Below are 26,702 nucleotides of genomic sequence, written 5' to 3' on the forward strand. Positions count from 1 at the left end.
CTCTCATTTATCTCTCCACCCTGCAGGCTCTCTGCCTCTATTCCTGATGAAAGGCTTTTGCCTGAAACGTCGATTTTTCTGCTCCTCGGATGCTGCCTGACCTGCTATGCTTTTCCAGCACCACTCTAATTTGGATTCTGGTCAGCATGGCCAAGTTGGATGGAAAGGTCAGTTTCCATGCTGTCCAGCTCTATGGTGGGGACTTAACCCGTGTCCACATTCCCCCCCACCACCCTGCCACTTGTTCCCGGGCTCTGAGCTACACAACCTCATTGGGTCATCCAGATCCTGACAATTTCCAAATAGCTCCGGGCATTTCTCACAAGCACCACTCGGATTGTCAGCCGCCGTCAGAAACTTTAGTTGTCCTTCTTGTCCAACCTTCAGCACTGGGCGAGCATTCTCTGTTCCCGTTGTGGGATCGTGTTCAAATAGCGACCAAATCAGTGAGTGATGAAAATAGTGTCTTTATTCAGCAACCGCAAGGTGCAAAAGTTTGAGGTGGTGATGGATTCGCGAAATACCATCCTTACAGCAGCCTCTTAACACACTGTTCTTACAGAGATTAACACTCCGTCACTATGGTGTTCCATTGTTTTATCTATTGTACACAAACGCTGGCTGCTACTCCCGATAGGATTGAGATTGTCTGTGTGGTCTGCTTGCAGAATTAAGAGGCGACAGTCCTTTTGTCTTTTAAGTTAGTAAATGTCAGTAAAAATACTAGGCCTGTATGTTGTAAATAAGTTGGACATTGTACCTGCACTGAATGAAAGAATAAAGGATATTAAACTGCTTCCCGTGGCTGGATTGTGTGACATGTTTAGTATTTGCCGGCGTGAGTTTCATTCATTCCTGCAATTTCATGGAAGCGCAGTCTCGATAGTCAGTTTCTTAAAGGGGACAGTGGCTGCGAGTCGGGGAAACTGTTTGATGCTCTGTATCTATGCAAGTCCTGAGAGGTGGTTGGTAAGGACTGATTGATATTATAATCTTTCATGGAGACAACATGGCAAGGGATGGTATTGTTCTGAATACGTTACTATGTTCAGAATTAGCTTCTGCTTTAGAAATAGGCCTAAACACTGCCTGTAGCAAGAGCTGATAAGGGTTGAAGGCGTGAAAAAGCATAAATGAGTTGAAAAGGGTGTTTTAATTTAGTCTATCTTGTAATAGTAAAATATACTACAAAACCGTGGTTTTATGAATGACTGAATGAAGTCGCATTATAGGAAGGAGTTATGAATGAATGAAATGGGAATGCAGTATTATTAGATATAGGGCTCTTGTGAGCAGGTTAGAAAAGACTTATGAATGAGTAAATAGAAAGTGTTTGTGAGTGGGTTAGTAAAGAGACCTATAATACAATATCTCACACCATGTTATCGTCCTGGCAGCCTCATGGGGAAGGGAGAAACTGGAGCCAATCTTTACACAGGGTAGATTTCTTCACAGAGCCAAGCAGGACACATATACAGCTTCTGACTCCACTGCGTGTTCCAAATCAGTAAGTGTGTCTTAAACAGATGCTCAACTCACCAGTGAATGTGTGCCCTTTTGAATACTAATAGAAGTCACGCCCACAAAGAATCCAAACGTTCTCTACTCGGTGTGACTGGATTGGTGTCTGAACAGATGGGATGACTGATTGAAAGCTTTCCCACAGACAGAGGTGGTGAACGGTCTCTCCCCAGTGTGAACAGGCTGGTGCCTCCGCAGGGAAGAACAATCAATGAATCCCTTCCCACACACTGAGCAGGTGAATGGTCTCTCCCCGGTGTGGATCCGCTGGTGACTCTGCAGGTTGGAGGACTGAATGAATGCTTTCCCACACACGGAGCAGGTGAACGGCCTCTCCCCGGTGTGGACCCGCTCGTGGATCACCAGGGCAGATGAATGGGTGAACCCCTTCTCACACACAGAGCAGGTGAACGGCTTCTCCCCGGTATGGACCTGCTGGTGGGTCACCAGGGCGGATGTATGGGTGAACCCCTTCCCACACACGGAGCACGTGAACGGTCTCTCCCCAGTGTGACAGCGACGATGGCTTTCAAGCAAGGACGGGAATTTGAATTCCTTCCCGCAGTCCCCACATTTCCACGGTTTCTCCATCACGTGGGAATCCCCGCCTCTCTCTAGCTTCAACAATCTGTTGCAAGACCACTCACACACGTAATGTGTTCTGTCTCACGCTGCTGCACAGGGGGTGTTGCTATTTCAGACTGCATGTCCAGTTAAAGGTCTTCCCACAGTCAGTTCATTTCGTTGAGGTCTGCGTGCCTCAGTCTCACTGATGTTTGAAACCTTTCAAACAGACAGGACAGAAGAGAAATAAAAGATCCTGTAAGATTCAAAAGCTGATGATATTCCCATGCCAATGAAATAATTGTCTTTATCAGATCTTGTTTTGAGATTTCTGGCTGCAATTCTTTCCCTTCTCACATCCTGTAAGCCATCACCGTCTACACAGGATAGAAATTCCAAACACACAATTCTGAATCCTGTGGAACTTCTTCTCTCATTTCCCGCCAAAATGTGAATCTCAATGCCACACTCTCCCTCCAGTCTCAGTCTGCTGTAGGTGAGAGGAGACTTAAAATCTATTGGGCAATCTTTTTTTTACAAAGAGGGTGGTTCACATACAAAATGAACTTCCTGAGGAAGAAGTGGACAATTCCAACATTTAAAAGACATTTGGATGGGGAAGTGATTAAGAAAGGATTGTTGGGATATTGGCCAAGAGTAGCCAGGTGGGGACCTAGTTTAGGATCATGTTCAGCATGGACTGGTTGGATTAAAGTGTCTGTTTCCATGCTATATAACTATGACTCTACAAGTGTACAGCCATGCAGCTAGTGATAATATGCCGTCCTGTTAGATGCTAACCAGATGGGGGAGCCCCCCCCCCTTAATTGAGAGCATTAGCCAAACAAATAAATTTGGATCCCAACCAACCTTTGCATAAACCAAATCATCGCCCAACATTACCACCAGCTCCAAACGGACCCACCACCAGGGATATATTTCCCTCCCTACCCCTTTCCAACTTTTGCACAGACCGTTCCCTCCGTGACTACCTGGTCAGGTCAACGCCCCCCTACAACCCACCCTCCCATCCGGGCACCTTCCCCTGCCACCGCAAGAATTGCAAAACCTGCGCCCACACCTCCTCACTCACCTCCACCCAAGGCCCAAAATGAGCCTTCCACATCCATCAAACTTTCACCTGCACACCCACCAATATCATTTATTGTATCCGTTGCTCCCGATGTGGTCTCCTCTACATTGGGGAGACTGAACGCCTCCTCGCAGAGCGCTTTAGGGAACATCTTTGGGACACCCGCACCAATCAACCACACCGCCCTGTGGCCCAACATTTCAACTCCCCCTCCTATTCTGCCGAAGACATGGAGTTCCTGGGCCTCCTTCACCACTGCTCCCTCACCACTCGATGCCTGGAGGAAGAACGCCTCATCTTCCGCCTCGGAACACTTCAACCCCAGGGCATCAATGTGGACTTCAACAGCTTCCTCATTTCCCCTTCCCCCACCTCATCCTAGTTTCAAACTTCCAGCTCAGCCCCCCCTCCTCCCATTTATCTCTCCACCCTTTAGGCACTCTGCCTGTATTCCTGATGAAGGGCTTTTGCCCGAAACGTCGATTTTACTGCTGCTCGGATGCAGCCTGAACTGCTGTGCTCTTCCAGCACCTTTAATCCAGAATCTGGTTTCCAGCATCTTCAGTCATTGTTTTTACCTAAACAAATAAACTTACCAAGTTAAGGAAGAAAAGCCGGTCATTGTCCTCAACAGAGAGACCAAGTCAGCCTTCCCAGAGACTGCCCCCTCCCTGGTTTCATTTCCTTTCAGTTCATCAAACTGAAGAGTTAAACCCCAGACTGGGAAAGGAAATAGAAAAGGGGGCGAGAAAAGAGAGTGCCGTACTCACAGAAGAAGGAAGTTGCAGTCTGGGGTAAAGATCAATCTTCATATAGAGAGCAGCAGCAGCAACTTTAGAAGCTCATGGTCCAACTTCCGCGTTCAGACATTAGGGACCTCTGATTGGCGGGAGGACCAGACTCCTTCCGGTCCTCCAGAGATTCCAATTGGCCTACGATGGACTACCGTGACACAATGGTCTTTGACCAATAGTAGACAAGCGGTTTGGAACATGGAATCGTCATCGGCCGGATCTGCAGAATGTTCCCGCCCCCTTGTGTTGGACGTCACAATGCGGAAGAAGGCCCGTCAGTTTTTCGACCGAAAACCCCTCCCCCTGGGCAACATCTGAGAGCAAAGCAATATCTCCCCCTTTCCATTCCTTTGCCTGAGAGAGAGAGAGGGGGAAAAAATGAATGGGGAGGGGGTGGGAGTGGGATTGGGGATGTACAGGGAATGAGCACTTGTGGCAACTGGAGGCAGAGAGTATGAATCTAAGGGAAGGGGGTTTCAGACTCTCTCTGTGAAGGCTTTCTGATCCTTATGGCATTTATAAGGACTGGAACATGAGAAGGTACAGAGATCTGTCTAGTGTTATTAAACAGTCAATGTGGTATTTGTGGTTCTGTATGATGCGATTATAATTATTTGTTGTAATGTTGTGTTGTAGGTATGTCATATACTTCCAATTATGCTGTTATTGAAGGGGCTGGTAAGTGGGCATTGGACAGAGCTTCACAGAGATGTCCAACACGGAAACAGACCCCTTGGTCTAACTCGTTCATGCTGATCAGTTATTCTGATAAATTGCATCCCATTTGCCAGCACTTGGCACAAATCCCTCTAAACCCTTCCTAATTCATTCACCCAGCCAGATGCCCTTTAAATGTAATTGTACCAGCCTCCACCATTTCCTCTGGCAGATTATTCCATGCGTACATAGAGAGTTCATTCATCAGTCTAACAAAGGCAGGGAAGAAACTCTTTCTAAACCTGTTGGTGCGTGATTCAAGATTCTGTATCTTCTGCCTGACCAAAGAGGTTGTAAGAGAGCATTAGCAGGGTGGGAGGGCACTTTGATGATGTTGGTAGCCTTTCTGCATAAATGAGAAGTGCAGGTGGAGACTGTGGATGATAAGTTGGCTTGTGTGATGGTCTGGGCTGTGCATAAAACCTATAGTTTCTTCCGGTCCTGGGCAGAGCAGTTGCCATACCAGGCCATTACGCACCCAGATAGAATACTTTCCATGGCGCATCTGTAAAAGTTGGTGAGGGTCATTATGGACATGCTGAATTTCATAAGCATCCTGAGGGAAAGAGGTGTTGTTGTGCTTTCTTGACTGAGATTGCCCCCATCATTACTCCAGATGGTGAGAACACTCAAACAACCTATTGTGGAGTTTGCATTGCTGGCAGAAAGTAGTTTGTGTTCAGCAGCAGCTTAGTTACTCAGGCACTCGACTAAAAGTACAGAAGGCCATGAGGAATCAGGGTGTTTCCAACCAACATTCCAACTGATCAGTCTAAACCTTTGAAGTTCCAAATGAAAACTGGAAGTTCACTTAGCCAAAAAGCTAATGGAGACATCCTGATAAAATGACCAGGAATACTTGGAAACCTGAGAAGGATTCAAGTGAATCCTAGAGAGATGTTGCATGTCTTGGAGTATTCCCAGGAAGTGAATGAAATATTCATGTCAAGATTTGTGGGAGCTCTTGCAGGGAAGTTAAGAAATTAGATTTACATTAAAGGCCTTACCTGTTATTCTGCTAAGTTACTCCAATTAATTGGTAATTTTTCTAGTTAATCACTAGGTATTCAGATTTCTCTTCAGAATTAAAGATCATAACAAAACTGGGTGTCATTGTGGGATTTTGAATCTGTAGTGTGTGCTTAGTAAAGTTTTAATGAACAATATATCACACTGAATTTTATCATGTTAAGTACTAAGACTTTCTGGAGAGGAAAGATTTGCCCTTGTGTGTTTTGCAACACTTAACCAAGGTCAGTTCAATAGAATAAGCAGACAGATTGATGCTAGAGTGTGACAGCTGGGGCAAAACATCAAAAATAATGCAGGCCGGAGCACAGCAATTAGGGTTAGAAGGTTAGCCAAAAATAAAAAAACTGGTTGGGAAGTTTCGTCAGCTTTTTTTAAAAAGAAGTTAACAAAATAAATGTTGGTTTTGTGAAAAATGAGTCTGGGGATTCAGTAACAGAGGATAAAGAAATGGCAGATGAATTGAAAAGAGCTTGAATCTGTCTTCACTCGAGAGGATATAAGTAACACCCTAGAACTAGCTGTAAATCAGGAAAGGGAGGGAGGAACTGAAGAAAATTACAATTACCAGGGATGTAGTACTGACTAAACTGTTGGAACTATGAGTTGACAAGTCCCAGGTACTGCAAGGATTTCATCCTAGACTCAAAGAAAAATTGGCTAGTGAAATAGTTAATGTATTGGTTTTAATTTTCCAAATCTCATTAGTTTCAGGGAAGGTTTCTTTAGGTTGTTAAACTCCTTTCTTCAAAAAGGGAGCCAGAGAACAGGAAACTGCAGACCATTTACCTTAACATAAGTCATAGGGAAAACGTTCAAAGCTATAATTAAAGATATTGTGAAAAGGCACTTGTCTAAGTTCAAGGTAACCAGGCAGTGTGAATGTGTTTTTGTCAATAGGAAATAATGTAATAATATTTCAAGAACGGCCTCTCCCCTCTGCGACTGAGCTGATGAATCTCCAGTGCCGACAGGGAATGGAATCCCTTCCCTCAATCCCCACATTTTCACGACTTCTCTGCAGTTTTGATGTCCTTTTGGATCTGTGTTTCTGATGAACAATTGAAAGTATGACCACAGTCAGGAAACTGTCCCCCCCCCACTGCTGCGAATAGTGTAATGTTTCTTCATTCTGCGTAATTGGTTCCCACAGTCAGCTCACGGGGACACTCTCTCAACAAGAGGAAACGACATACAAAAGTTGAGCACCACACTCTTTTTCACTGGAGCACAAGAGGTTCAGAGGTGACCGTATAGAGGTTAATAAATCATGAGGGGTATATAATCATGGTTAATAAACCATGTGGGCGGCACGGTGGCAGAGTGGTTAGCACTGCTGCCTCACAGCGCCAGAGACCCGGGTTCAATTCCCACCTCAGGCGACTGAGTGTGTGGAGTTTGCACGTTCTCCCCGTGTCTGCGTGGGTTTCCTCCGGGTGCTCCGGTTTCCTCCCACAGTCCAAAGATGTGCAGGGTCAGGTGAATTGGCCATGCTAAATTCCCCGTAGTGTTAGGTAAGGGGTAAATTTAGGGGTATGGGTGGGTTGCGCTTCGGCGGGTCGGTGTGGACTTGTTGGGCCGAATGGCCTGTTTCCACACTGTAATCTAATCTAAATCTAATCTAGATGAGGTGAACGGCGGGTATCCTTTCCCTATGGTGGGGGTTTTAAAATTATCTTTATCTGTATCACTCCCTACACCCACCTCCAGTCTTCAATAAGGATTACACCCGAAACATCGACTTCTCCACCTCCTGATGCTGCCTGGCTTGCTATGTTCTGGGAGAGAGAGAGAGAGAGAGAGAGAGGGGAGGGGGCGAAATCTGTTCACTTGTAGCAACTGGAGTGAACCCAGGGAGGGAGCAGACTCTGCAAACTCTGGTATGTGTCTTAATTACCTGGGTGAGGAAGGATAGGATGGGGCTCTTTTGCCCATCATGCCAGAGTCTGAGGGGGTGACATTATGGACTTAGAAAATCATGAGGGGCATGGATAGGGTAAATAGACATGATCTTTTCCTTGGGATGGGGTCCTAGTGGTCGCAGTAGTCTGGCTGTCATAACAGCACACAAACCAACAGCCACTCTCAGACAATACCTCACCAGGACGAAGGACCCGATACCCAGCATGAGCAAAACCAATGTAGTGTACAAAATCCCATGCAAGGACTGCACAAAACACCACATAGGACAAACAGGAAGACAGCTAATGATCCACATCCATGAACACCAACTAGCCATGAAACGACACAACCAGCTATCCTTAGTAGCCACACACTCAGATGACAAGCAACATGAGTTCGACTGGGACAACACTACTATTATAGGACAAGCCAAACAGAGAACAGCCAGGGAATTCCTAGAGGCATGGCACTCATCCACAGATTCAATCAATAAGACATCGACCTGGACCCAATATATACCGGCCACTACAGCGGACAGCTGGAACTGACAACCGGAAGCGGCAGATACAAATCACTATAAATGCCGGAGGAAACATCACAGAAGCGCTTCACAGGAGGCTTCAAAGTACTGAGGATGTCACCTAGACAGGGGACGAAACGTCTGCAACACAAATTCCCAGCTTGGCGAACAGAACCACAACGAGTACCTGAGCTACAAATCTTCTCACAAACTTTGAACAAACCTAGATTGCTGTTAAGTCTTTCATCGTTTAGAATGGGTTGCAGTTTTCAGTTCATTAATCTGTAAATCCCAGAACATCTTTTAAGTTTCGTTCTCAAGATGACTTAAGGTTTTCTAAAAAAGAAATAGGTGACGTCTCAGTTTGCATGAGTGTGCACGGAAGAGTGTTTGCATGCTTGGTAAAGTGAGTGTGATGGAGTATAAGCGTGTGTGTGTGTGTTGGGATCTGTATATGTGTGACTCTGAGAAAGAATTGTCCATGAGAGAGGTATGAATAAAGCAAGGGGTTGCGTTTTGCTAAAAGAAGGAAGAGCAGGACTTGTACAGGTAGTGGATTAGAGTGGTGCTGGAAAAGCACAGTTCAGGCAGCATCCTCGGATGCTGCCTGAACTGCTGTGCTTTTCCAGCATCACTCTAATCCAGAATCTGGTTTCCAGCATCTGCAGTCATTGTTTTTACCTTGTACAGATAGTGGTCAGGCTCTGGGTCATGTTGTAGAACAGAGACATGGGAGTGTTCAGGTACAAGGTTCTTTGAAAGTTGCATCACTGGGAGACAGGGTGGTTAAGAAGGCATTTAGCACCATTGCCTTCACTGTTCACACCATTGAGTATAGGAGTTGGGACATCATGCTGAGGTTGTACAGGATGTTGGTAAGGTGACTTGCAGAGTACTGAGTCCGGTTCTGGTGGCCCTATTATAGGAAGAATACTATTAGAGAGGGTTCAGTAAAGATTTACCAGGATGTTGCCAGGACTGTAGGATTTGCATTATAAGGAGAGGCAGGGACCTTTTTCACTGGAGCACAGGAGGTCATAGTTCCGTGAAAGTGGAGTCTCAGGTGGACATGATAGTGAAGAAGGCATTCAGTATGCTTCCATTTATTGGTCAGAACATTGAGAGGAGTTGGAAGGTCTTGTTGTGGCTGTACTGGACCTTGCTTAGACCACTTTTGTTGAGGGGTGATCTCATTGAGAGGGGGTGGCATGATGATTCAGTGGTTAGCACTGCTGCCTCACAATGCCAGTGACCCGGGTTCGATTCCAGCCTTGTGCGACTGTCCGTGTGGAGTTTGCACATTCTCCGTGTCTGTGTGGGTTTCCTCCGGGTGATCTGGTTTCTTCCCGCAATTCAAAGATGTGCAGGCCGGGTGAATTGGTCACGCTAAATTGACCATAGTGTTAGGTGCATTAGTCAGGGGTAAATGTAGGTCTGTGTGGATAACTTGTTGGGCCAAAGGGCCTGTTTCCATACTGTAGGGAATCTAATCTAATTTATAGCAAAGGCCAATCCATCCTTACCTGCACATCCCTGGGCACTATGGGTAATTTAGCATGGTCAATCCACCCTAACCTACACCCTAATCTATAAATTACCTTCTCAAGAATGTAATTTAAATGCAGAGCTTTTCTAAGAAAATTGTACTATTTGCATTGTACCCTGACAAGTCAGTGACTTTGGGAGGAGAACAAAAATTGGAATTTCTACTTGAATATTGATGCTCCCATTTATATCTCTCAAAAGGAGATTGTTTGATCCATCAAATTTGTAATGGCTGTTTTGATGAAGTATTTCCCTGTATCCACATATATCTGGAATAATTTCCTTTTCAAGAATTCTGCAAGTACCTTTGCCATTTACTGGTTCCATCATCCCTTCAAGATCATTTCAAATCGCAACAACTTGCATATTTCTTAAAAATTAAATAATCTTACCCCCAGCTCAACCCCCTTTTTAAAAGTGTCTGCACTATTTCCAACATGGTCATGCTTTTTAAATATTACCCCGTACTTTTAATTACGACCAAGTCTCTTTAGATTTCAATGTATGTTTTTAAATAGAAAAATACCCCTTTACATGTAGCTAAGCCCTTTAAAAGTCTTACGTTCCTCTAAGCGCAATTTTGCCTCCCGACAATGTATATTTACTCCTTTAGACCTGCCTGTCTCTTAAAAGGATATTTCTGCTTGTAACTAGGGCAACGTCTCTTCGAAATATAGATTCATTTAGATAGGTCTGCGGCACTTTACATATTAAGATATCCCTTTGAATGTGCTCACATCCCTTTGAAATATACTTTTGTCTAGTTAAGTCTATTTATTTGCAGAAATATCTAGTTAAAATGTCCATATCTCTTTAAAATGCAGATTCCCCCCCTTAGATATGACTATGTTTCGTTATTATGTCGGAATATCTCTTTACATTAAGCCATGAGCTTTCACAATGTAGACAGGGCTACTCGAAACGTGGCAGTGTCCCCCCTGCAGCTGCAGAGCGAGACAGGAGAGTTTGTTTTTGTGAATGAGCAGTTGTAGCGCGAGGTGGCTGTTGCTTGGTGACGGTGAGGTTCCCCGGCCCCGCCCATCCCCCCGTGCAGACGTCACGCGGGGGCGAAGGCGGTTGGGAGGAGAAGTCGCTCGAGCGGGGAAGCGGCGGGAGGGCGGCCGTTAGGAAAACGTCCCCGTGCGGCCCGGGGCAGACACCCGTCACTGGGCACCGCCGCCTTCCTGGCGCAGCTGCTGTGTCACAGCCACACCGGCCGGCTGTACAGTGGGCAGGAGCCGGTGAGCATTCTGGAGGCGGATGGGGTTAAGGGCCTGCTTGGGAACTCATGGACCTGACGAGGGAGTCGCGGAGGGAGTGGTCTTTTCGGAACACTGATAGGGGAGGGGAGGGAAATATATCCCTGGTGATAGGGTCCGTTTGGAGGTGGCAGAAATGACGACGAATGATACGATGTATATGGAGATTGGTGCGGTGGTAGGTGAGGACCAGTGGGGTTCTGTCCTGGTGGCGTCTGGAGGGGCGGGGCTCAAGGGCGGAGGAGTGGGAAGTGGAAGAGATGCGGTGGAGGGCACCGTCGACCACGTCGGGGGGGAAATTGGAGCAGGAAGTGGAGGAGATGCGGTGGAGAGCATCGTCGATCACGAGTGGGGTGAAATTGCTGTCTTTGAAGAAGGAGGTCATCTGGGTTGTTCGGTATTGGAACTGGTCCTCCTTGGAGCAGATGCGGCGGAGACGAAGGAATTGGGAATATGGGATTGCGTTTTTACAGGGGGCAGGGTGGGAGGAGGTGTAGTCGAGGTAGCTGTGGGAGTCTGTCGGTTTATAGTAAATGTCCGTGTTGATTCAGTCGCCCGAGACAGAAATAGAGGGGTCTAGGAAGGGGAGGGAGGAGTCTGAGACGGTCCAGGTAAATTTGAGGTCGGGGTGGAAGGTGTTGGTAAAGTGGATGAACTGTTCAACCTCCTCGTGGGAGGCAGAATCCTGGTTGAAGAAGTTACAATTCTTCCGCCACCTTTGTCTCCGTGCCTACTTCAACCAGGACTCCCGCCCACACTCTGATGATCCCTTCTCCCGCCTCCAACACTCCCCATCTACCTGGACACCCCGTGCTGGCCTCTTACTTGCTCTCGATCTCTACATAGCCAACTGCCGCCGCGACATTAACCGCCTCAACTTCTCCACCCCTCTCACCCACTCCAACCTCTCACCCTCGCCGTGTCGAGGTAGGAGGAGATGAGTTCGGTTGGGCAGGAGCAGGCTGAGACGATGGGTCGTCCGGGGCAGTCAGGTTTGTGGATTTTGGGCAGGAGGTAGAAACGGGCAGTGCGGGGTTGTGGGACTATGAGGTTGGAGGCGGTGGATGGGAGATCCCCTGAGGTGATGAGGTTATGGACGGTCTGGGAGATGATGGTTTGGTGGTGGGAGGTGGGGTCATGGTCAAGGGGGCAGTAGGTGTTTGGCCAGCGGTGTAAAGGTCGGTGCGCCAAACTACTACTGCGCCTCCCTTATCTACCGGTTTAAAAGTGAGGTTGGGGTTGGAACGGAGGGAGTGGAGGGCTGCACATTCCGAGGGTGAGAGGTTGGAGTGGGTGAGAGGGGTGGAGAGGTTGAGGCGGTTAATGTCGCAGCAGCAGTTGGCTTATGAAGAGATCGAGGGCAGGTAAGAGGCCAGCACGGGGTGTCCAGGTGGATGGGGTGTGTTGGAGAGGGTGGGCGAGAATCCTGGTTGAAGAAGTAGGCGCGAAGGCGGCGGAAGAATTGTTCGATGTACTAACCCTTGTTAACATGGGCATAGTTTGTTATTTGTGGAAGTATACTCAGCTATTTAGAGTCGCAGATGTGCGGCATGGAAACAGACCTTTCCATCCTCCCATCCATGCTGACCAGATATCCTAAATTAATCTAGTCCCAAATTGCCAGCACTTGGCTTGTATCCCTCTGAACCCTTCCTATTCATATACCCATCCAGATGCCTTTGAAACACTCAATTACACCAGCCTCCACCACTTCCTCTGGCAGATCATTCCATACACACACCACCCCTTGCTCTGCATGGAGAAGTTGCCCCTTAAGTACCTTTTATTTTTCTGCTGTCACCCTAAACCTATGCCCTCTAGTTCTGAACTTCATCCCTACACTGGGGAAAAGACAAAAACGTTGAGCAGGCAGACAAATGCAAAAACAACAAAATGTCAAGCCACGTGGGGGAAAAAAAATTGTGGCTCTACCCTTTTATTCTCCCATTGGTATTTGGGCACTTAAAATCTGTCAGTAACAAGAGCATCGCCACAGAACATACTGTATACACTCCTCGATATCAACAAGTAGGGGGCATGTTCGCCTGTGTCACCAAAACATTGGGCATGTTCCTCGCTGTTGGCAGAAAGGGGCAAGATCTACTTTTGATGGACCAATAAGGAGCACTGGAGGACAGGAAGGAAACTTGTCCTCTTGCCAATTGTCCTCCCCTATTGTCTGAATGTGGAAGTTGAACCATGAGCTTCTGAAGCTCCTGCTCCTCTCTCTGTCTGAAAATTGAGCTTCACCCCAGACTGCGACTTCCTTCCTCTGTCCAACATCTGAGAGTATAGCACACTCTTTTCTCGCCCCCTTTTCCATCTATGTTTCATTCTGGGGTTCAATTGTCGACTTGGAGCAACTGAAAGGAAAAGGAGTGAATGCAGGGTGGGGAACAGCCTCAGGAAAATTTGGTCCAGGTCTGTGTCTCAATTGGCAAAATAGACAGGCAGCATCAGGAGTCGACATTTTGGATGTAACCCTTGTTCAGGACTGGTGTGGGTGTAGGGAGAGCTGCAGAACAAGGGTGTGCTGGGGGCAGGGTGGTGAAGTGGGGATAGGTGGAGACAGATAGAGGGTATGACCTGGTTAGTCAATGGGAGGAACAAATCTAGTTGATGGCAGGGAGGAGTGGAAAGGAGGTGGAGGGCTGGGAAGGGAGTTGGGGGATGGGAAGGGAGGTAATTTGAAATTGGAGAACTCAATGTTGAGTCCTCCGAGCTGTAGGCCGCCTGGGTGGAAGATGTGGTGTTGTTCCTCCAATTTGTGGTTTGGTTCGTTGTGGAAGTGGTCAAAGATAGTCATGTCAGAAACGGAGTGGGAAGGGAATTAAAATGGGTGGTGACTGGGAGGTCCGGTCGGCCTCTGCGGATCCTGCTGGGATGCTCCGTTCCCCAAGTTTATGATCGGTTTCCCTAATGTAGAGAAGACCATAGTTAGCAAATACAGTACCCCAATGTGAAGTTATAGCCTTTGCTGTGGAAAAAAAAGCAGAAAGGAGGTGTATTGTTTAAATGGTGATATATTTGGGTGTGGACAAAGTGAAGACTGGAAACCAGAGTCAAAATGTGTGGTGCTGGAAAAGCACAGCAGGTCAAGCAGCATCCTAGGAGCAGAAGAGTCAAAGTTTCTGGCACGAGCCCTTCATCAGGAACGATGTGTGGATGTCCGAAGGGGTGGCAGCGTCCTTCTGTGCCAGTTGTCAGATAAGTGCAGTAGGCAATGAGCAAGACAAGTGGTGTATTAGCAAGAGGAATTGAGTTTAGAAGTGGGGATGTCTTCCTGCAGTTAGGGGGACATTGAATATATTCAAGGCTGAGTTCGTCTGATTTTTGAACAACAAAGAAGTGGATGTTTATGGGGAAAGGCAAGAAAATTGTTTTAAGACCGGTACAGAACAGTTACAGAGTCAAACCCTTTTGCACCCTCTCCAAAGCATCCACATCCTTTTGGAAATCTGGCGACCGGAATTGTACGCAGTATTCCAAATGTGGCCGAACCAAAATCTTATACTACGTGACCTGCCAACTCTTGTACTCAATACTCCATCCAATGATGGAAAGCATGCTGTATGCCACCTTGACCAGTTCTTTTTTTCCACAACAAAGGCTACAACTTCACACTGTCGAACTGCATTTGCCATGTGTTTGCTAATTGAGGCACAGACCTAGACCAACATTTCCTGACTCTGTCCCCTCCCTGGATACACCACCTTTCTTTTCAGTTGCTGCAAGTCAACAATTGAACCCCAGAATGAAACATAAATGGAAAAGGGGGTGAGAAAGTACTATACTCACAGATGGTGGATAGAGGAAGGAAGTTGTCATCTGGGGTGGAGATCAATCTTCGTGCAGAGAGAGAGGAGCAGCAGCTTAAGTAGTTAACCTTCCACATTCAGTCAATAGGGGGGCTCTGATTGGCAGGAGGACCAGGCTCCTTGCGGTCCTCCCTGGCCTCTCATTGGTCCATTGGAAGAATGATTCACACCGTTTCTGCAGACAACGAAGAGAATGGTAAATCTTTACTGAACCCTCTCTAATAGAATTCTTCCTATTACAGGGCCACCAGAACTGTTCTCAGTACTCTAAAACTGGCCTCATCAACATCCTGTACAACCTAAACATGATGTCCCAACTCCTCTACTCAAATGGTGTGAACAATTAAGGTAAGTTTGCTGAATGCCTTCTTAGCCAACCTCCCAACCTGTGATGCAACTTTCAATGAACTATGTGCCTGAACCTCCCCATATCCCTTTGTTCTACGACACAACCCAGGGCCCTAACATTAACTGTACAAGTCCTGCCTGCACTTATTTTAGCAAAATACAACCCCTTGCTTTTATCTATACCTTGCTCATACGCACGCTCTCTCTCAGACACCACCCCCCCCGCCCCCAAACACTCCCTCTCACAGGCTTATACTCCATCACACTCACTTTACCAAGCATGCGCGCACACTGTCTTACACCCACTTCCACATATAAGGACGTATAATTTGCATTTGCAAAATTATATTTGCAGATACATTCAATTTTGCTCAAAAAGCGCACAAACTGCAGACAGTCAATCCATGTAATTTTATGTTGCATAATACTGTGATCTTTTGCTATAAAATCTGTCTTATGATCCTGCACCACAGCTACCCGACAAAGGAGCAGCACTCCAAAAGCTAGTGCTTCCAAATAAACTTGTTGGACTATAACCTGATGTTGTGTGATTTTTAACTTTGTCTAACCAACACCAGCACCTTCACCTCGTCTCTAGTAAACACAGCCCATACCTCCCGGTGCTGCCAGTAAGCTGCCGATGAAACGATGCAGTACCTGCACTCCTGAAAAATTTACAATTTCTAACGAAATTATCTACTCATTCACTGCTCCATCTGATCCACGACACTGGAAACAGTGCAGGAAGCTGAAAGAAATGAGCAGTTTTAAAACAAAAACTTCTTGGAGTCTGAGTCCGGCAGTAAGTTCAGGTAACCTTTATTGTGACCCAACTTTGTTACAGCTTCAGATCCCCCCAGCAAAAGGTGTAAAAAAAAAAAGCAACTGTCAAAGCGCGCGCACACACACACCCACCCCACCTCACTTTCTTTGCTATTGGTCAGCACAGAGTTGTCCCTTTATAATTGGATCCTTTGTGCAGTCATAACCTGGAGGAAGTACTGCCTCACTCAGCAATTTCAACCCATACCTTGTCTCCAAGTAAGTTTCTCTCTGCGCATTTGCAGGTGGGGTGTGGGGGCAGACGGGCAGTGTAGAGTCAACCACACTGCTGTGTCTGGACTCACGTGCAGGCAAGACCGGATAAAGGATGCAGCTAGGTTGACTGAGTGAATCCTTTCCCACTACGGCAGTTTCCTTCCCTAAAAAGGACATGAGTGAATCAGATGGGGGTTTTCTCCCACCACCACCCCCCACCTGCCCAGAAAATGGTTTCATTGTTACATTCTGAACAAATTCAAACCTGGGGCTCCCTGGAACTGAGTTGATAGTCCAGTTGATTGTGGCACTCGGCCGTACCTCCTTCAGTTTCCCTGCAATGGCACATGAACCCGCTGGTGCCTCCGCAGGTGAGAGGACTGGGTAAAGCCCTTCCCGCACTCAGGGCAGCTAAAGGGCCTCTCCCCCGTGTGAACGCGCCGGTGCCTCAAGAGTGCAGAGGTCTGTGTAAATCCCTTCCTGCACTCGGGGCAGCTGAAGGGCCTCTCCCCGGAGTGGACCCGCTGGTGTGTCAGCAGGGCGAAGGCCTGCGTAAAGCCCTTCCCGCACTCCGGGCAGCTAAAGGGCCTCTCCCCCGTGTGGACTCGCCAGTGTATCAGCAGGGTGGAGGCCTGGGTAAAGCCCTTCGCGCACTCGGGACAGCTGAAAGGCCTCTCCCCGGTGTGTACCCGCTGGTGGGTCAGGAGGGCGGAGGAATTGCTGAAAGCCTTCCCGCACTCGGGGCAGGGGAATGGCCTCTCCCCCGTGTGGACACGCTGGTGCCTTAGCAGGGCAGAAGAATTGCTGAAGGCCTTCCCGCACTCGGGGCAGCTGAAGGGCCTCTCCCCCGTGTGGATCCGCTGGTGGGCCAGCAGGTGGGATGAATTGCTGAAGCCCTTCCCGCACTCGGGGCAAGAAAATGGCCTCTCCCCGGTGTGACTGCGCCGATGAGTCTCCAGGACAGACGGGGCACAGAAGCCTTTCCCGCAGTCGCCACACTTCCATGGTTTCTCCATGGGGCAGGATTCCTCAGGTTTTTCCATGGCCGAAGCTTCAGCCGCACACAAACACGTGTAGAATCCCTCCCCGGCGTGAATTCATTTCAAGCTGTATAACCGTTTCAGGCTCCACACAGTGCGCTCTCTCATCCAGTCCCACGGATGCTGAAATCGTACTGAAACAGGAACCAAAATGCTTTGCTCCTTCTCACTGAATCATAGTTGAAAACCGTTGTGGTCCCGATGGATTGAGTGACTGTCAGACATTGATGTCAAAGCAAGGTCTACAGACACTGGAGAGCCAGAGTTGAAAAGTGCGGCGCTGGAAAAGCACAGCAGGTCAGGCAGCTGCTCAGAGGAGCAGGAGAGTCTACGGTTACAGGCCTCAGTCCTTCACCTGTTGATTTTGAAACTTCCGTCTTCAGATCTTCAAATACTCTGTAAAAAGAGACTATAAAAGTCAATGTCAGTCCAGGGTATAAAAGAAAAGATAAAGTAAAAACAGAAAAGAGATCTACTCCACTTCCTTCCCAATCTCTATCCTTCCGTCCCTCCTGGGTAATTAAGACAAATACCTGAGTTTGCAGAGTCTGCTCTCTCCCTTGATTCACTCTGGTTGCTTCAAGTAAACAGATTTCACCCCACCTTTCCCTCTCTGTCTCTCTCTCTCTCTCCAAGGATGAAGAGTTACCCAAAGGGACCGATCAGATATCCCAATCTAGTCCCACCTGCCAGTACATGGCCCATATCCCCCCAGTTGCCTCTTAAATGTTGCAATTGTACCAGCCTCCACCACTTCCTCTGGCAGCTCATTCCTTACACGTACCACCCTCTCCGTGAAAACATTGCCCCTTACGTCTCTTTTATATCTTTTCCCTCTCACCTGAAACCTATGCCCTCTAGTTCTGGACTCCCCGATCCCAGGGAAAAGACTTTGCCTATTTATCATATCCACGCCCCTCATGATTTTATAAACCTCTATAAGGTCACCCCTCAGCCTCCGACACTCCAGGGAACAGTCCTTGCCTATTCGTCCTCTCCCTATAGCTCAAATCCTCTAACCCCGGCAACATCCTTGTAAATCTTTTCTGAACCCTTCCAAGTTTTACATCTTTCCGATAGGAAGGAGACCAGAATTGCACGCAATATTCCAACAGTGCCTAACCAATGTCCTGTACAGCCGCAACATGTCCTCCCAACTCCCGTACTTGATACTCTGACCAATAAAGGAAAGCATACCAAACGCCTTCTTCACTATCCTATCTACCTGTGACTCCACTTTCAAGGAGCTATGAACCTGTATTCCAAGGTCTCTTGGACCTTACCATTAAGTGTATAAGTCCTGCTAAGATTTGCTTTCCCAAAAAGCAGCATCTCACGTGTATCTAAATTAAACTCCAGTTGCCACTTGTCAGCCCATTGGCTTATCTGATCAAGATCCCATCATAATCTGAGGTAACCTTCTTTGCTATCCACTACACCTCCAATTTTGGTGTCATCACCAAATTTACTAACTATATCTAGTTAGTATAGTATTTTGGGTGGCACGGTGGTTAGTACTGCTGCCTCACAGCGCCAGAGACCCCAGGTTCAATTCCCATCTCAGGTGACTGTCGGAGTTTGCACGCTCTCCCCATGTCTGCGTGGGTTTCCTCCGGGTGCTCCGGTTTCCTCCCACAATCCAAAGATGTGCAGGTTAGGTGAATTGGCCATGCTAAATTGCCCGTAGTGTTAGGTGAATGGGGTAAATGTAGGGGAATAGATCTGGGTGGGTTGCGTTTCGGCGGGTCAGTGTGGACTTGTTGGGCCGAAGGGCCTGTTTCCACACTTAAGTAATCTAATCTAATCTAATCATACCTCTTATGCTCACATCCAAATCATTTATATAAATGACAAAAAGTAGTGGGCCCATTATCAAAGTGGAATTTACAAAATATATTATGTATTGACTGCCTACAGATTGTGCAGTTTTTGAGCAAAGTAGAATGTATCTGCAAACATCAGGCTGCAAGTACAAAATCACCCCCATGGACTTGCGTGTGTGTGTTTAGCAAGGTCTATTTCCTTGCTAAATATTTCTATGTCTATTTGATAACTTTTCACTACCCTGTGATCAGTGCTTTGATTAGCAGTGCCAACCCTCTACCTTTACCTAGCTTCCCATTTGACTATCCCCTCAATATTCAGGATCCAATCCTTGTCATCCTGAAGCCATGTCTCTGTAAGGAGTCTCAGATCATAATTATTCACTTCAATGTGTGCAGTCAATCCACTCACTTTTGTTTCAATGCAGCGCACATTCAGACACACAGTTTTTAGTTTCAATTTTTGTGATCCTTAGAATCCAGTTTTGATTGCTGGTTTATTTACTCTCCTTGTCCCTTTCTATCATTCTCTGGATGTTCATTTTCCACATCACTACATTGCTTGCTGGTCTTGATTTACATTGGCCATGCTAAATTGCCCACAGCGTTCAGGGATGCACAGGTTAGGTGGGTTAGCCATAGGAAATGCAGGCTTATAATTTCATAGTAATAGAAGCAGGAAAAGGCCATTTGGCCCGTCCAGCCTGCTCTGCCATTCATTGAAGCTCCTCCTTGCTGCATTATCCCAATCATGCAAAACCCATCCAACTGTGCCTTGAATATACTTCATGAAGCTGCCTCTACTGCTTCCTTTGGCAGAGAATTCCATAGATTCACTACTCTCCAGGAAAAGCAATTCCTCCTCATCTCTGTCCTAAATCTACTCCCCCTAATTTTGAGGCCTAGTCAAATCCACCAGCAGAAATGACTGGATAGAGGAGTGCTTCATCCCCACAGTGCAATGAATTCCCACTTTCCACCTCAGTTGCTGTCTCACAAATGAGAGATTTCATTGCAACTTATTCTGCTCCCAGTAGGGGCAAAACATCTTGGAAAGTCTTCACAACCACACTTCTGCTTTCACCAAAGACGATAGAGTCATACATCGTGGAAACAAGCTGTTAGTCCAAGTCGTTGTACTGACCAGATATCCCAAATTATTGAGTTCCTTTTGCCAGCATTTGGCCCATATCCCTCTATTCATGTACTCATCCAGGTGCCTTTTAAATATTGTCATTGTACCAGCCTCCGCACTTCCTCTGGCAGCTCTTTCCAGACATGCGTTGCCTCTCAGGTCCCTTTCCCTACTCTCCTTAAACCTATTCCCCTCTCGTTCTGGACTCCCCTACCCTGTGGAAAAGACCTTGGGTATTCAGCCTATCCATGCCCCTAACAACCTTATCAAAGTTTATAAAAGTACAGATTTGAGATGACCCAGGGAATTCAACCTGTAAGTCCCTCTTGGTTCGTCCCGGAGATTGTACTCTTTGGGAGTCTGGAATAAAAGAAACCTGTTACAGACAGTTTAGTTTAATTTTAGTCACTTACCAATAGCATCACTGATACAACATAACACTGATACTGAGAAGCTAAACTAACTAGGTTCTAATAACCCAGGAGAGTAGGATATCAGTCTTCAAGACCCTGGCATGCTACTTTGCTGTACTGTCTCAAACATACTTCCTTTATACAAAAGGTTTACAAACAACATAACAGTAGAAGACAATAATTCATAAGGGAGAAAACTGAATTGACAGATCTGCGTGCGCTTGACTGATCACTCCTACAGGCCTTGAGCTGTCCGTCAGGTGGGAAAAACAAATCCAGCCGAGTTAGGTGTCTGCTGACGAGATAAGTTCCTATAAAGAAGTACCAGTCTAAATTAAGTGGGAGATGGCATAAGGTAACATTGCATAGCTCACATATCTGATACAATTGTTTTACAAAATGGCGTCTTAGCACGGAGGGCAAACTTTTGACTATAAAATGGCTTCCTGACATACTGTGTCAGAATCTCTTCAATGTTAGGTTTAGAATAATTTTAAGCTGGGAGCAGACTCCTGCTTTTTATCTTAAGCACGGAATCATTTTGTACCCGAGGCTGAAATGTTACTGTAAAGTTGCATTTAAACTGATTCATTAGTCTCAAATTAAACATGCTTTCTTTTCAGGGTTGTGATTCAAATTCAAATAAGACATAAGATCTGATTAGTTAGAATTGACAGTGGGGCAGTCTGGGAGGTCTGTAGAGTGGTGTGCAAGCACCAGCATGGAAACAGACCCTTCGGCCCAACTCATCCATGCTGATCAGATATCCAAAATTAATCTAGTTCCATTTGCTGGCATTTGGCCCATATCCCTCTAAACCCTTCCTATTCATGGACCCATCCCGATGCCATTTAAATGTGACCATTGTACCAGCCTCCACCACTTCCTCTGGCAGCTCATTCCATCACGCACCACTGTCTGTGTGATAACGTTGCCCCTCAGGTCCCTTTCCCCTTAAACCTCACCTTAAACCTATGCCCCTCGAGCTCGGACACCCCCACCCTGGGAAAAAGACTTTGGGTATTCACCTGATTCATGCCCTTTAAAACTTCGATAAGGTCACCCCTCAGCCTCCCGGTGCTCCAGGGAAAATTATTCCTGGCCTATTCAGCCTCTCCCCTGTAGCACAAACCCACCAACATGATCTCCCAACTCCTATTCTCAATGCTCTGACTAATGAAGGAAAGCATAGGAAATGCCTTCTTCACTATCCTATCTACCTGCGACTCCACTTTCAAGGAACTATGAACCTGAACTCCAAGGTCTCTTTGTTCTGCAATACTCCCCTTAAGTGTGTTGGTCATGCCTGGATTGCTGGATCAAAATGCAAACCTCTCATATCTCTAAATTAAACTCCATCTGCCAGTCCTCGGCCCATTGGCCCATCCAATCAATTCTAATTTAGAGTGAACTCTCTTATTCCCTGGAAGCTGAAAATCTCCATCCGACACACTCCCCCTCCATTCTCACTTTGTTGAACCTTATCCCTGCTGTACCTCATCCTGAAGGGTCTAGTTCATGCTAATTAACAGGCCCACACTTGGGGGGGATCTAATTGAAACATACAGAATCTGAACAGCCTAGACAGGGTGGATGTTGGGAAAATGCTTCCACTGGCAGGAGAGACTAGGATCTGAGGGCACAGCTTTAGAGTAAAGGGAAGACCTTTCAGAACGGAGATAAGGATGAACTTCTTCAGCCAATGAGTGGTGAATCCGTGGAATCCATTGCCAACGAATGCTGTGGAGGCCAGGTCACTGAGGATATTTAAGACTGAGCTAGATAGGTTCTTGAATATCAAGGAGATTGAGGGTTATGGGGAGAAAGCTGGAGAATGGGTTTGAGAAACTGATCAGCCACGCCCAAATAGTAAGAACAGACCTGATGGACTAAATGGCCTAATTTCTTATCCTATGTCTTATGGGCTCTTGCTGTCCTGGACACAGTGAGAGAATTGGGAGCAAGAGTAGGTCATTTGGTCTTTCAAGCCTGCACCAGCATTGAACATCTAGGTGGATGGCTGAGACTTTTTCACTGGAGCACAGGAGGTTGAGAGGTGACCTGAAACAGGTTTAAAAACCATGAGGGGTATAGATGAGGTAGAATAGCAGGTGCTGTTTCCTTTGTGTGGGGGTCTAAAGATTAGGGAGCAAATTTTTAAGATGAGAGGAGAAAGATTTTAAAAAGATTTCAAAATATATTTTAAAAAAAAGAGATGAGCTTTTTTTGAGACTGGTGTGTGTGGAATGAATGCCCAGAGGATGCAGGTACAGTTACAACTCTTAAAAGACATTTGGAGAATTACATGAATAGGAAAGATTTAGAGGGACATGGGCCAAAAACTGGCAGGTGGGACAAGTTTCGTTTGAGAACAAGTCAGCACAGACTAGTTGGACTGAAGGGTCTGTTTCTGTGCTGTATGACTCTGTAACTGTTTTATACTGGTCTTAAAACTATTTTCTCGCTATCCCCCATAATCACTCACTCCTTTGTTGTTCAAAAATCAGATGAATTCAGCCTTGAATACATTCAATGACCCCCTAACTGCAGGAAGACATTCCCATTTCTGAACTCAATTCCTCTTCCTAATATACCACTTGCCTTGCTGATTGCTTGCTGCACCTGTCTGACAACTGGCAGTGACTGGTGCAGAAGGACGCTGAGGTCCCTTTGTACATCCACACATCATTCCTGAACAAGGGCCCATGCCCGAAATGTCAACTTTCCTGCTCCTCGGATGCTGCTTGACCTGCTGTGCTTTTCCACTGCCAAACTTTTTGACTCTGATCTCCAGCATTTGCAGTTCTCACTTTCTCCTCATCCCAATATATCACCATTTAAACAATACAACTCTATCCTGCTTTTTTTCACATCAAAGGCTGTACCTGCACATTTGTGGTACTGCATTTGCCATGTGTTTGCCAATTGTGGTCTTATCTACATGGGGGAGACCAAGCCTAAACTTGGAAATGGTTCGCTGACCATCACAGCTAGGTCGACAGAGGCTGACCAGACCTCCCAGTCACCACCCATTTTATTTCCCTTTCCCACTCCCTTTCTGACATGACCACCTTTGGTCTTGTCCATTGCCACAATGAATCAAACCGCAAATTGGAGGAACAACACTTCATCTTCCGCCTGTGCAGCCTACAGCACAGAGAACTCAACTTTGACTTCTCCAATTTCAAATAACCTCCCTTCCGATCTCCTAACTCCCTTCCCAGGCCCTCCGCCCTCCTCCTCCCTTCCATTTCTCCCTGCCACCAACCATATTCTTTCCTCCCACTGACCAACCAGGTCATGCCCTCTACCGGTCATCACCTATCCCCACTTCACCACCCTGCCCCCAGCACCTCCTTTACCTGCAGCTCACACACATCCCAGTCCTTGAAGAAGGGTTACACCCAAAAAGTTTACTTCTGCACCTCCTGATGCTGCCTGGCTTGCTGTGTTCTTCCAGCCTCCTTCCTGTCTATTTTGCCAATTGCGACATAGAGATGGTTCAACTTTTCCAGAATCTGACCCCACCCAGGATTCACTCCCTTTCCTGTCTGTTGCTGAAGCCCAAAATAAAAAAAAAAGGAAAGGGGGTGAGAAAAATAGAGTGCCGTACTCACAGATGTTGGACAGAGGTAGGAAGTTGTTGTCTGGGGTGAAGCTCAATCTTGATTCAAAAAGAGATGAGCAGCAGCTTCAGCTTCAGAAGCTCATGGTCAAACTTCCGCATTCAGAGAGTGGGGCATTCTGATTGGAAGGAGGACCAGTCTCCTTCCGGTCCTCCACGTTCTTCTATTGGTCCATCGGAAGAGGGTCACGCGCCTTCTCTGCGACAATGAGGAGTTTGTGCAGTGATTTGCTGACACCGCCGAGCACGCGCACTATGCTCTGCGGATACGCTGCCGTTCTTGACTGATTTTAAGAGTCCAAATGCCTATTTGGAGGAAAAAACAAGGGCAGAGCTACAATTTTTACTTCTCTCTGTGACTCGACATTTTATTCCTTTTGCACTTTGTCTGGCTGCTCAACTTTTGTATGTAGGGAGGGTGAGTCCAAAATTAGAGGGAATAGGTTTAGGGTGAGAGGGGAAAGATTTAAGAGGGATTCAAGGGGCAACCTTTTCACACAGATGGTGGTGTATGTATGGAATGAGCTGCCGGAGGAAGTGGTGGAGGCTGGTACAATTACAACATTTAAAATACATCTGGATGGGTGTATGAATAGGAAGAGTTTAGCGGGATATGGGCCAAATGCTGGCAAATGAGTCACTAGATTAATTTAGGATATCTGGTCAGCCTGGACTGACAGGTTTGTTTCTGTGCTTTATAGCTGTTTCTACATAGTCAGAACCAATTTTACAAGACTACGAATAGGCCAGTCACTCCTTAAAGTCGAGAGTGCGCTTATGGAAAAGCATAGCAGGTCAGGCAGCATCCAAGGAGCAACATTTCAGGCAAGAGCCCTTAATCAGGAATGAGGGTTGAGCTGAGGAAGTGGAGAGATAAATGGGAGGGGGGTGGTGGGGCTGGGGGCAACATAGCTGAGAGTACGATAGGTAGACCAAGGTGGAGTAATGGTGATAGGTCGGAAAGCAGGGTGGGGCAGATAGGTGGGAAGGAAGATGGTCAGGCAGGACAGTTCATGAGGGCAGTGTCGAGTTGTAAAATTGTAACTGGGATAAGGTGGGGGAAGAGGAAATTCCCCTTCCCTTCCCTCTCCCCACCACCTTATCCCCATTCCAAACCTCCCACTCAGGTTACAAGTGGATCACTCTAAGCTCTACTCCCACCTGAATGTCCTCAGACAATCATATTTTCAATTTGTCCTTCCCCCTAAAACTTGACTTTTTTTAAGTTAGCAGATTCCAAGCCTTCCTACAGATAAATGTTAACAACTAAAATACACAAAGCAACATTTCAAAACTAATCAAAGACTGTCCATGTTCTGTACAAATCATTACAGACGCCAGTGTTCTGGGATCCCCAGTCATCTCCCTGTACAAGCTGTTATTTTCATGAAATAATCTGACAATTGTTGACTTCCATCAACCTCTTCAATCCTGAGAAATTTCCTCTGCAAAGTTTGGTTCATGTTAGCAAGTTCAATCCTCCTGTGTTTCTCAGGAACACATTTTATAACGAGAGGCTTTCTCAATGCCTGTGTAATGTTCAGTGGAGAAATTACTTTCAGTCCAACAGTTAGAATTCCTCAGAACTGTTTTTTGGACAAATGCACTGCTCCCACAAGAGATTGTGGTTCCACAGTTAAAATGCTTTTAACAGCCTTTTTTTTTGTTTCCCCGCCTTTCCAAGGTACAGAATTTCTCCCACCAGAAATAATTTGCCCAGAAAACAATTCAGCAGGAAAATGATTATGGAGCTATCAGTAAAAGTGTCTCATTTGGGTTACCCAAGGGTAGAAATGGAAGAACATATCTTTTCAAGGTTACTGTTTGATTTGCCCCTTCAACATTCCTAGAATTTAAGGTGATTCCTGAAGAAGGGTTTATGCCCGAAACGTCGATTCTCCTGTTCCTTGGATGCTGCCTGACCTGCTGCACTTTTCCAGCAACATATTTTTAAGCTCTGATTCTCCAGCATCTGCAGTCCTCACTTTCTCCTAGTTGAATTTAAGGTGTTCCAGTGTAGTGTTTAATTATGATTCAGGTTGAAACTTTATTGCTGGAACAGCACAGCAGGTCAGGCAGCATCCAGGGAACAGGAGATTCGACGTTTCGGGCACAGGCCCTTCTTCAGGAATGAGCAGAGAGTGTTCAGCAGGAGAAGATAAAAGGTAGGGAGGAGGGGCGTTGGAAATGTGATAGGTGGAAAGAGGTCAAGGTGAGGGTGATAGGTCGGAGTAGGATGGAGGCGGAGAGGTCAACAAGAAGACTGCAGGTCAGGAAGGCGGTGCCAGGCGGGAGGGATTCGTCTGAGACAAGGTGGGGGGAGGGGGAATGAAGAAACTGGTGAAGTCCAAGTTCATCCCCTGCGGTTGGAGGGTTCCCAGTCGGAAGATAAGACGCTCCTCCTCCGACCGTCGGGTTGTTGTGGTTTGGCGGTGGATGAGTCCAATGACCTGCATATCCTCGGTGGAGTGGGAGGGGGAGTTGAAATGCTGTGCCACAGGTTGGTGGGGTTGGTTCG

At 46.7% G+C, this 26,702-nt stretch overlaps 1 protein-coding gene across 1 annotated transcript in view; it reads right to left on the minus strand.

Annotated features, from left to right (window-relative positions):
* Positions 1–941: 941 nt before the first annotated feature.
* LOC122543653 (zinc finger protein 208-like) overlaps positions 942–26,702 on the minus strand; it is a 99,940-nt gene continuing 74,179 nt past the window's right edge. Inside the window, exons 5-7 of the mRNA XM_043682470.1 lie at positions 16,476–17,243; positions 15,725–15,775; positions 942–2,182 (exon numbers count right to left, since the gene is read on the minus strand). Coding sequence (XP_043538405.1) covers positions 1,603–2,182; positions 15,725–15,775; positions 16,476–17,243 — 1,399 coding nt within the window. The 3' untranslated portion in view covers positions 942–1,602. The remainder of the gene's footprint in view (positions 2,183–15,724; positions 15,776–16,475; positions 17,244–26,702) is intronic.

The sequence above is a fragment of the Chiloscyllium plagiosum genome, chromosome 44 (assembly GCF_004010195.1).
Source record: "Chiloscyllium plagiosum isolate BGI_BamShark_2017 chromosome 44, ASM401019v2, whole genome shotgun sequence".
In the NCBI taxonomy this organism is placed as follows: Eukaryota; Metazoa; Chordata; class Chondrichthyes; order Orectolobiformes; family Hemiscylliidae; genus Chiloscyllium; species Chiloscyllium plagiosum.